Source organism: Phoxinus phoxinus (assembly GCF_949152265.1).
Source record: "Phoxinus phoxinus genome assembly, chromosome: 9".
Lineage (NCBI taxonomy): Eukaryota > Metazoa > Chordata > Actinopteri > Cypriniformes > Leuciscidae > Phoxinus > Phoxinus phoxinus.
The window spans coordinates 23,559,420-23,572,055 of NC_136884.1; the positions used below are offsets into that span (position 1 = coordinate 23,559,420).

The 12,636-nt window shown below is 38.5% G+C and overlaps 1 protein-coding gene across 7 annotated transcripts in view; it reads left to right on the top strand.

Moving 5' to 3' along the window:
- Window positions 1-8,097, top strand: part of LOC307003882 (uncharacterized protein) — a 71,656-nt gene extending 63,559 nt beyond the window's left edge. For 3 of the 7 annotated variants that reach the window (XM_079622743.1, XM_079622741.1, XM_079622742.1), the window contains 2 exons: window positions 3,076-3,971; window positions 4,056-8,097. In XM_079622743.1, the coding sequence (XP_079478869.1) occupies window positions 3,076-3,971; window positions 4,056-4,208 (1,049 nt within the window). In that variant the 3' untranslated portion in view covers window positions 4,209-8,097. Of the gene's footprint in view, window positions 1-3,075 lie in introns of all 7 variants that reach the window. The other 4 variants (XM_079622740.1, XM_079622738.1, XM_079622739.1 and 1 more) reach the window with 2 other exon arrangements.
- Window positions 8,098-12,636: the final 4,539 nt, after the last annotated feature.

Sequence of the window (12,636 nt, forward strand, 5' to 3'; positions counted from 1 at the left end):
ATAAGCGGGATAATGTATAGCGAGTTGGTTGTTATAGCGAATACAACTCCCTTCAGGCTTCGCTTCGGGCTCATAATCAGCCTTTCGCGAGTTGTATTCGCTATAACAACCTTTACATTATCCCTTACTTATCGTTCACTTTAGATAGGCTACTGTAGCCTTCATATGGTATGAGTCATATCAAGCATTTCATGATGCCACTGTCAAAACAATATTAAGCCTAGGCATACCTCTTCATGCATTTACTGAACATTTGTGTAATAATTCATGGCAAGTTAATAAACTGAATATGACGGTCCAAGAGCAGACCATGCATCAGACCGGTGGCGCTGTGCACTTTCTGGTTTGCTGACCATCACTTTTTAATTTTCACTTGTTGTGGATATTAAGAAAATACATTAAATGTTATTACAATTAAGGATGAACTATAACATCATGAAAATGAGCATGGACCTCAACCTGTCCTGTCAGCAGAGTGTCCTGTGTCATAAAGGGCTTTGAAATAAACACACAAACTAACGTTACACACTGACTGAACACACGTGTGTTGATGACTGAGCTGCACCATGTTGCTAACGCTATCGTTAACCGCTTTCACACACGCACACAATATTATTATTTTTATTTACACGATTATTACTGAAATAACTGCTATTAACTACACATTTACTATATAAAATTCACTCAAAAGGCTCTTTTGCGGCTGTGGCTTCAGTCGACTTCAGTGAGGCGCGGTGGGTTATGGGATGAGTAGTTCCTTCGCTCGGAAATGAAAATATGTACACAGTCTTGTACCTTTGCCTTTTTTTGGATTTTCTCTTCGTTTTTTTACTCGAAATGATATGTTGTATGCTTATGAGTTCAGCCATAGCTGGTTATCCTCAGACATGCTCTAAAACTCTTTAGATACGGATTTTTCCAAAAGTCAATGGGAGAAATGAATGGGAAATTTACTTCCGGCACCAGAGCTCTCTCGGGCTGGGGGCGGGACTGTGATGCTCTATATAGATGAGACTTAAAAGCTGCAAATTTTGTAAATGCACGGGAACAGTCAGGTGGCCTACACACCACAGGTAAAACACCAGTTTGGAACATTACTGTGACCAAAACCTACAATGGTATTGCTCTCATGTTGACACAATTTACAGTGATACATTTCTCATTTAGATTTAGGTTCAAGTTATATTAAGAAAACGATAACTATGGGAACTTTGAACAGAAAATAAAATGAACTTTCAAATATTTTGCCAGTCATTCTGAATTTAGTTATGACGCAGGGATTTGTTAAACACTGGTTTCAAAACTGGTGAAATAAATGAGAAAATAGCAGCATCCAATGTTAATATCATATATAGCCTATTCTAATGTTTTTCGTCAAGAACGCTAACTGCACGTGCTTATAGTTTTGTCTCACCAACACTAGTGGATTATTTGTCTTGTCTGCCTAACTGCAACTGCTCTAAAAACACTCTCTTGAAAGCAAATGCGAATAAAACTGTAACAAACTGCAGCATTCGTCCATAACATTTACGATGGTTTTACCTTGCAACAGTTCAGCTTCGTCTCCACTGTAATGGCGCGCGCGCCGTCGCGATTCTATGCCTCGCCTGCAACAAGAAATTTAAAATTAAAGACACATTCCTTTACTAAATAAACGTAACGTTTCGGGAAAAAAAATATTGGAATCAAACACTTTACATCCCAATAAATGTCCTAATAAAACGCAGTTGTTCACAAGTCGATAAAATTAATTGCATCTGACATGCCTATGTTATGAATTCGGTTCAAAATATGAATCGCTTAAACAGCATTAAGTAATACATTAGATTGTAATATTTATGGACGTACATTTAAGTTAACTTACCAAAAATTGCTTTACATTAAATTTAGTTATGACGCAGGCCTTTGTTAAACACTGGTTTTACATGCTCTCAATAAGAAATCAAAACTGGTGAAACAAATGAGAAAATAGCAGCATCCAACGATGTTAATATCATCCTATTCTAATGTTTTTCGTCAAGAAAGCTAACTGCACGTGCGTATAGTTTTGTCTCACCAACACTAGTGGATTTGTCTTGTCTGCCAAACTGCAACTGCTCTAAAAATACTCTCTTGAGAGCAAATGCGAATAAAACTGTAACAAACTGCAGCATTCGTCCATAACATTTACGATGGTTTTACCTTGCAACAGTTCAGCTTCGTCTCCACTGTAATGGCGCGCGCGCCGTCGCCTGAAACAATACATTTTAAATTAAAGACACATTCCTTTACTAAATAAACGTATAGTTTCGGGAAAAAAAATATTGGAATCAAACACTTTACATCCCAATAAATGTCCTAATAAAACGCAGTTGTTAACAAGTCGATAAAATGAATTGCATCTGACATGCCTATATGAATTTGGTTCAAAATATGAATCGCTTAAACAGCATTAAGTAATACATTAGATTGTAATATTTATGGACGTAAATTTAAGTTAACTTACCAAAAATGTAGTAAATAGTGCCTTTTATCTTCAACTCTTCTTGCCCTGCTCCAGTCCACCAGTTTTCAAACCTGTATTCAGCCCGCGCAATCCCATAATGCCACACCACAGTAAATTGTTGTAAAACCATATGAACTACAGTGAAAACACCTCTTACCTGTAAATCAATTTACAGTTGACAGGGAAATATACAGTTAACAACTGTAATACTCTTTTTGACCCATAATGCATTGCGAATTACAGTAATAACTTGTAAAATGATAAAACAATAAATTTCTGTAGAATTTTGCTGTAGAATCTACAGCAATTTGTTACAGTGTATATATTATCAGTATAATTAACGTTGATGAGAGTTAGTAGACATGAAGGTTTTTTGGATAAGGGGTTTAATAACTGTTCTAAACAAAGCAAATATTTGACAACATTGTTTTGAGATAACATGAAACACCTTTTTCAGTAGCTTAGTAGTTATGGGATTTAGCATACATGTTTTTGGTTTTGATGCTTTAGTTTGCATGTCTAAATGTTTTAATGTCTGTTGTTTTGTGACAGAAAACCGGTTAACTTTTATTTGTCTTTTTTTCGCTCAGACCTGATGCCACTGAAAGAGGAGAGTGAAGTACTGAATGAAATGGAAGAAAAGTATTTGTATCAGAATTCTCATGCTTTCATGACTCAAGAAAAATCATTTAGTTGCTCACAGACTGAGAAGACATCCTCACAAAAAACAGTTCAGGAGATAGGAACTGAAAGTAATTTCACCTGCTTTCAGTGTGGAAAAAGTTTCATTCAACATGAAAACCTTATAGTCCACATGGGAATACACACTGAAGAGAACTCTTTTACCTGCCAACAGTGTGGAAAAGTATTTACTCAAAAAGGAAGCCTTAACAGGCACATGGGAATTCACAGTGGTGAGAGCTCTTTCACTTGCCAACAATGTGGAAAGCGTTTCACTCAAAAAGGAACCCTTAAAAAACACATGAGAATTCACAGTGGAGAGAAGCCTTACACCTGCAGACTGTGTGGTAAGAGTTTCACAGTAGCGCTAAACCTTAAGTATCACATGAACGGTCACAGAGGAGAAAAGCCATTCAAATGTGATCAGTGTGGAAAGAGATTCACACGTAAAGAACACTTTAAAAACCACATGAAGATTCACTCAAGAGAGAACTGTTTTGTATGTCATCAGTGTGGAAAAAGTTTCCCTGAAAAAGGAAACCTTAAACTCCACATGAGAGTTCACACTGGAGAGCAGCCTTACACATGCACTCAGTGTGGAAAGAGTTTCACATATAAAAAATCCCTTGATGCCCACATGAGAAATCACACTGGAGAGAACCCTTTCACCTGCCAACTGTGTGGAAAGAGCTTCACTCAAAAAGGAAACCTTAAAATCCACATGGGAGTTCACACTGGAGAGAGATCTTACACCTGCCATCAGTGTGGAAAGACCTTCACTCAAAAAGGAACCCTTAAAAGGCACATGGGAGTTCACACTGGAGAGAACCCTTTCACCTGCCAACTGTGTGGAAAGAGCTTCACTCAAAAAGGAAACCTTAAAATCCACATGGGAGTTCACACTGGAGAGAGATCTTACACCTGCCATCAGTGTGGAAAGACTTTCAATCAAAAAGGAAACCTTACAAAGCATGAGAATTCACACCAGAGAAAAGGGTTAAACCTGCATTATTTTCCTGTTAAAACATTAAAGCTGCTTTGAAACAATCTATTGTATTGAAGGGAGTGGATTCTGGAATCCGCAGGGATTAAAGTTCTCCGTTGCTACGACGGATTTCCGTTAATTGCAGAGAGTCTACGATGGTTTTCCGTTAATTGCAGAGAGTCTACGATGGATTTCCGTCAATATCAGGGTTTCCCCCTGTCTTAAATTCACTTTTAATCATTTTAAGGCTGTAAATATGCTTACAAATATTGTAATAAATGTCTTATTTTTAGTTTGAATGGGTCTTAAATTAAGAAAGGACGAGGTGTATTCACCCTGTTTAGGGGTGCTGCGTAATGCTGCGTTCACACCAAACGTGAATAGAGCGTCAAATTCACGTCTAGTTTGACGCTTGAACATTTTGAATACATTCGCTTGTAAAAAGCAAGTGTTTGAAGCCAAATTGACGCTCGTCCGAGGCGAAATCCGCTTCTTCTGGGAAGGGTAAGTGCTAGGCGGTGGTCTGTTTGCAAGAAAGGCCGCGGAATTTAGAAATACTACTGTTATTGTGTCACGAACTGTAGTTTTAAGAGTTGTTCAGTCGAGAATGTAGTTGTTTAAAGCTTAAATCTGTGGTTTATTTATAAAGATAGCGCCTATTATATGCAACATATAAGTTAAAATACATCAATGACTCGTTATAACGTAGGTCAAACGACTTCTTTAATTAACGTTATGTGAGTTTTTCTTCATCTCATTCAGAAATGTAGCCTATGACTGCAAGTGTTCAGTGTCACATTCAAACATCTGAAATGTCATTCCTTCTTTCATGCGGGCATTTAGTCATTTCAAAATAATTTATTGAGGCCAAACATATAATAAATTATTGAGGCCAAACATTTAAAATGACATTATAATCTGAAAAGCGGGCCTGCCCCCGTTTATCACGTCACTTCACCACGTGACACCACGTAATCCGATTGGTTAACGTGGCACGAATTGACGCAGTTGTTCAGATTTTTCAACTCGGGCGGCATACGCGAATTCGCGTCAAACGCGTGAATGCCCAAAAAACACTACATAAAATAATTTGCGCTTAACGCGGCAGACGCTCAATTCGCACGAACTAGGCGTATTCACGTCTACCGCACCGCACTCTACGCCTCATTCGTGCCGCAGAATTTTTTACGCGCATAATGCGTCTTTGCATTGACTTAACATTGAAATCACTCACGCCTGACGCGCTATTCGCGTGTGAACGCACCATTACCATCACCAGAGAATGATCAGGAAGGGTGAGATGATATGATTGATTTTTAGACCTTTCTGGCTCTCTCTCCCTATTGGCAACCCCACAGTATTTCCATCTGGAACACAAACATCTAATTAGCCAAGTATGCAAGTTTATATAGTATGTTAGTTTATATAAATAAAATAATTTATTAGTTACACAGTTTTATATGTCATAAGTTTTATAATTTTGTAAGGTTTAATATTTGGAAACAGCAATAATTTCATTAAAAATCTAACCCTTTGTGTATCTACGACTAGTTGGCAGTTATCCTAACTTTAAGAAGTTATTTAAATAAAATAAAAGGTTTCGCTTTTGTCTCTTATGGGACATCTTTGAAACCTTAAATAATTCATGGTCATGTTGGTTTAATAACTCTACTCTCAGTTACAAAAACATGCCTACTTCTATTGCACAAATTTCCTGTGTTAAATTCTTTGGAATACATATTACCTGTTCGAAGTGCTGTTTGGTTCTACAGAAAAGGTCTTCATCCACAGTGAGTCCTTTTATTTGGCCTGTTAATAAAAAGATAAATGTCATGTGAGTAAATAAACAATCCTATGAGCGTGCAGTATACCACAAGGTTAACAAGATGCTCTCCTGCTGCTTGTTATGACAGCTGAGTATACATTCACTCATGTTCACAGACACACGCTAGCCTGGATGACACCAGACTCTTCTCAGTTGTAACTGTGAGTGGGTCTGGGGAAGGTTCATTCACAGCCCATTTCCAAAGGGTCGTCACCAACGGACGTTGCTCAAATTGCCTCGGGGCGCAATTGGATAGACCTGAAACCAATCAGAGCGATCATCATCGTGTAAAGCCCGCCTCACCGTTTGTGATTGGTGCCTCGATTTGGAAAAATTGTGACCCGCTCTGGCGAAATGAGTCGGAAGTCGCAACGTTCCATTTTAAGATGGGCCGATTATGTGGAAAAACAATGAAATAATAGATTTTTTTTGCTAACTTCAAACAGGCATTCAAAAATAAATCTCCCAAGTTTTGTAGTCCAGATAAATGAGTAAATGTATTTAAATGACTATTAAAGCTCAAATAGGGTGTTACACGTTGTATAGAACCAATCAAAAAGCTTAGAAATGTACACAAACGCTGATTATTTGTCAATGGGAAGCCCCGTTTTGACTGACCGCCACGCAATTGGTCCAGCCAACCTCCTGTCAGACTCAGCGCTCTGTGTAAACAATCTAGCAGATCTCCTCAGAAAGATTAAATATTATTACTTAGAGAAATGTCGTGTTATATATAATAATGTCTTTGGTCAAATTAAGCTTTAAAATAAATAGTTTATCCCTTTAAATCCAATTCTTTTTCTTTTGTGGCATGATGATATAACCTAGGGGGGGAAGTTTTTATTTCATTTATATCCAATTTAATTCATGAATATTGAATGCAGTTCCAAAATTGCTCATCTAGAAGAAATTTCTATTTTGTTGTGGAAATATAAATATGTAAACACCACAGGACCTACTCCAGTTTTTCAGTATAATTTAAAATAAATATATACATATTAAGACTACTACTCCATAATTCTATTTATTTCAGTTAGGATGAAAAACGACTCACCTTGGATAATATGGAAGTCAAGTTATTTTCCCACCACTGGCATCGTTTCATGAAGGGCCGCCCATTAGTAAAAATACCTACAAAATAGACAATTATTTATTTCTCAGAAGTAATATTAATTGATGATTGTTATTTATCATTTAGAAATCAATAAATGCATGTATGTTACAATACAATACAATATTTATTTATAAAGCACGTTTAAAAACAGCCAAGGCTGACCAAAGTGCTGTACATAGCAGAAAATAAAATGCAGAGCAGTACAGGACAATAAAAAATGAACAACGGATAATAAAGAGCAATGGTCGAATAAGAATCAAGAAGCATTAAAAGCAAGAGAAAACAAAAAGGTCTTTAAGGAAGATTTGAAGATGTAAACTGAAGGAGCCAGTCTGATATAAAGAGGCAGACTGTTCCAAAGTTTTGGGCCTGCAGTCGCAAAAGCATGGTCGCCTCGTTTTTTAGACAGTGATCACTGGATCTCAAAGTACGAGAAGTAGTGTACAGACAGAGCAGATCGGTCCGGTACTGAGGAGCCAAATTGTTAAGAGCTGTATACACAAAGAGTAAAATTTTTAATTCAATTCTAAATTTGACAGGTAGCCAATGGAGCTTGAATAAGATAGGGGTGATCGACTCATACTTGCGTGTCCCAGTGAGGAGTCTAGCTGCTGCGTTTTGCACTAGCTGTAGGCGAGAGAAAGAAGACTGAGATAGACCAAAGTAAAGTGAATTACAGTAGTCTAATCGAGATACGAATGCATGAATCACTATTTGGAGAATACTCTGAGTTAAAAAAGGTTTCACTTTAGAGAGTTGGCGAAGGTGAAAAAAGCATGACTTTACAACAGCACTAATCTGTTTCTGTTTTTACTAATCTGTATGTTGAATTTTGTTTAAGAATAAACATCAGTAGGCCAAAGAAATTCATTCTCACAACACAGCAATGAGGCCTACAAATACTACAGAGTTTACTCCTTTAAAATCCATTTTCCAAAATATGGGCAAAAAATGTTACACTAAACCATGTAAAATTATCCATGTTATCCCCATAAATGAAATTTAGAAATTTGGGTCTTTTAGAAAGTGTATTTTACATAAAAAGCTGTTTTTGTATAAAAACCTGAAAAAAAAAAAAAAAACATTTTTCAATTTATTTATATAAATTTAAACTATATCATAAATCCTCCAAAAACTGCACAAATGTGGAGTAAAATTACATTTGTAAAAAAAAAAAAATCATTCTGTTACAAAATTACATGTTATTGCCTGGGATCTCGAGGGACCCCGAAGACCCATGAGTGTGACTACTTTTCACGCTAACATAAAAACAGATATTACAATTTTTTTTTTTGTAGATCTAGAAAGGGCTGAGAGCCGTACAAAGTTTCATGCCATTTGGACAAAGATTTTTAAAAAAATTTAATTCAGCAAAAGTCATTTGCGGGTTAAAAAGACCCCAAAGACCATCAGAGGGTTAAGAAAAATCTTTTTTAGGGAATACAAAACATTCTTATCTTTTTTCTTAAGTAAAAAAATAAGAAGAAAATGGCAGTTAAGAATAATTTTATTCTTAAGAATGTTTCTTGAATCCGGCCCCTGATCTTCATTCTTTAACCTGTAAACAAAGGAGCTGCAACGCCGACTTGTTTTTCCATCCACACAAAATTTTGCTGTTGGTAGCTGGCTGACACTCTGGAACATAAATCCCCATCTGTCTGTGTATTCCATGTCCCAGTCTTTGCTTGTTTACAGTGCTTTGTTATATGGAGCAGTTGGTAGCCTATTCATTGGATAGCTGAGTAGCCTATATATGCTACAGGCAGCTAGCTAGCTAAATCAAGAACATTGCAAACTATTAGTTTGTCTAATGCATCATTTGTGTTACACAATCTCCACCTTGATGTCTGTGTTTCAAAGCCATCTTAACCGTCATTTTCCCTCAAGAGAAATGGGCCATCCTTAAACACTATTAGTAAAAACACTCAATATTTGTTTTACCTACACTTTTATTCAGGTATTGTGTGTGTCAGAAGTGCTTCAATGAAAGATGTACGACAGTACACACCATAATTTAAATACGGCAAACCTGAACGGACTGTAAAACAAAGGCAAAATACCGTAACTGTAACTTTTGAGACTGGCAAAGAAGCAGGCTGGGAAGCAGATCCACGTGCAGGTTAGATGTGCAAACACAAAGTAACAGATGAAAACACGGAACAGGAGGAAACGCACTAAACCAGAGAATGTCCATTCAATGACTGACAGAGAACAAGCAAAAACAAAGGGCTATATATACACAGGTAGACAAGCTTAACAATATAACAAGGGGGCGTGGCTAATAAGAAACACCTGGTGAGACTAATCAACATTAAATATAACAAGGAAGTGCAAACCATGGAGCAAGACTGGGAATAACATAAAAGTCCAGGAACACACAAGACGGGAACACTGGTTGGAATCCTAAGAGTAACGTTGAGTTATGCATATAACTACTGTTCCCAGAAGGAGGGAAATGAGGTATAACACACTACTATGGAATTTTGCGCTCTAGCGCCATCTGCTGAAGACACCTTTATTCACGCCTAAAAGGCCAATGACGCATGACGACGTGGGCGGAGCTACCTGCCCACAGCATATAAATGCAGTCGTATGCGTCATTCCCTTTGTTTAGTCCAGCTCTTCACCGGGACCCTGACTGTGCGGGGCCCAGAGGTGTTGTACCTTGTTTCCCTCCTTCTGGGAACAGTAGTTATATGCATAACTCAACGTTCCCAATCAGTCGGTCAACTCGGTACAACACATTACTATGGGACCCATGTTCACGCCCCGCCAAGTCGCTGAACTAAACGTAAGGGACCAGCACTGCCACATGACCCTTTTTCCAATGAGTGAGGGACTCTTCCCCAGTAAGCAGGGACCGAGCCATTGTTAAAGCAAGGACATCTAGTCGGTAAAACCGGACAAATGTGTGCGGTGATGCCCAACTGGCTGCCGCACAAATGTCGTCTACTGACACCCCTCTAAACAACGCCCATGACGTTGCCATACCTCTTGTAAAATGCGCTAGTACTCCTGCCGGTAGAGCTGACCCTTTACTTTTGTATGCAATTGAAATCGCCTCCACAATCCAATGTAAAAGACACTGTTTAGACAGCAGTTTCCCACAAACTGGGTTGGCAAAACACACAAAAAGTTGGTCGGATTAACGCACAGCCTGCGTCTGCTCGATATACCTGCGTAAAATTTGCACAGGGCATAACGCATGGAGTCTCTTGTCTTCCTCCGAGTCAATCGAGAGGTTTGACAAAGCTGGCAGCTCAAAGGATATGCCCCTGACATGACTTTTGGTGTCGTCCATTGGCTCCATCGGAGTAGCTGATATTAACCCTGCTTCTTGTGCTCCTTCGAGGTCGGTGAACTTACTCATTCCCGGCACCGGAGAAAGAGAAGACATGGGTTTCAACCATGAAGCTGTAAGCTCTTCCATACAGTCTGGGTAAAGTGGCAGATGCGCCCTTACCACCGTTTGTAACTGAGACAAGTTAAACTCACCGAAGTGAGAGCTTTTTTTAATCGGGGGAGGGGCAGGGCACTTTGCTGCCGCCCTCCGATACGGTTCAATGAAGGGCTCCTCCATAAACTAACTTTCACCCGTCACCTCGGAGGGTGAAGATTCTCGATTCTCGAATTCTCGATTCTCGAAACGATGACGATTCTAGGGGCCCATGACTAAGAGGGGGCCCAGAGAAGCCCCCAATAAAATTGTGGTGCTAAAAAAAAATATTTGATAGTAAAAATGATTAACTTTAAATTATTCAATTTGCTGTTTCCTGGTGTCAAATTTTTTCATTTGTTTAGGAAACACAAACGTCCGTGGGCCCCTCTCCCCCTCTCGATTATCATAAAATGGTTCAGTCCGCCCAAATTGTATCCAGGCAACACAAACAACACGCTTGACTTCACTTATAACGCCGGCAGAATATCAACTTGACGGAAGAGGAAGTGAAAATGCCTCAAAAATCTGGAAGTCTAAAACGGAAAGAGGAAAAAATAAGAGAAGTGAAAGAGGCAAAGGGTCGACAGTAAGTTACCCAATATTATAATATAACTCAATTTAAACAGCGCAAAATGCCTCCCTGTGGACGTTATAGATAGAAATGATTATATTTCTGTTTTTATTCACACAATAATTATTTAAACTATTTTAATTAAAATTCATGTAGTTTTAGGAAAAGTCAGGGAGCAGCAAGGCTTTGTGATTTATTTAGACAAAGTTATTGACTATGCAAATTTCAAAACGTTCAAAAATGACGCCTTGTTTGTTCTAGTGTTAAAGATAATTACCATAAGTTTAAATGTTGCGGTTAAAATGACTGCTGGTGGCCGTTCTAGTGTTAAAAGTGCATGATAAGGGAACTCAATTTTCTCCCCATGTTAGGTCAAGAAAACGCTGGAAAAAATAACAATACACAGTTTTAGTTAAACGTTCAATGCAGTCAAACGCACTTTGTCAAAATCATACCTCAGAGTCAAATGAACCAGCGGCAGCAACTGGTCCAGCTGTCTCCCAACCCCTAACTCCAGCATCCTAACTCCAGTTTGTACTGATCAGGATAGGGAGGACATAGTCAGAAAATTGGCTGTGACCATGAGAGAAAAAAAGGTGGAAATGCCATGCGATTCAGGGGGGAAGCTGTTCCCTGAATACTTGAATTATACAGTCAGCCAATAAGAGAGAAAAAATTAAGAGAGACTGGCTTACTTTTAGTCAAAGCAATCAGTCACTTTATTGTATACCATGTGTGCTTTTCTCCAATATACAGAAAAGGCCTTCCTGTAGTGCGCTGGCCAGTCAAAATGGGTTTAAAATGTGTCATCTGAAGTGGCGTCGCATGTACAATAAACTCCCAATCCATGAGAGGAGTGATGCACACAGAGACTGCTACTTAAGATGGAAAAATCTGCAAAGATCTGTTTTACAAGATAAAGGTATAGACTCTCTGTTAAACAGGGAGTTTCAAACAGAAATTGAGAAAAATAGGGCCATCCTGGAGAGACTGTTAGATGTTACCCTACACCTGGCCTCAAGAAACCTGCTTTTCAGAGGCAAAACAAGCAACTTAGATGACATTCATAATGGCAATTTCCTAGGCACACTGGAGCTTTTGTCACATTATGATCCTCTGCTGAAAGAGCACTTTCAAAAAATCAGGGACAACAAACAAAAACAAAAAGAAGAAAAACAAACCAGGCTAACACATTATCTTAGCTCTGAAAGTCAAAATGAGTTCATCAACTTATGTGGCAGACGAGTTCTGAAAAGAATTCTACAGGAAAGGGAGGATGCCATCTATTATGCAGTCATCGCCGATGCCACACCAGACATTTCCTATCCATCTCCTCTCAGTGGGAGATCACTGAGAGGTTCCTTGAATTCAAGGATTTTTACAAAAAGACAGGGAGTGAGATAGCAGAGATGATTGAGTCTGTTCTTTGTGAGCATGGGATTGGCATCAGTGATTGCAGAGGACAGGGATATGCCAATGGGGCAAATATGTCAGGGAAGGTAAAGGGAGTCTAAGCTGAAATACTGAGAAAAAACA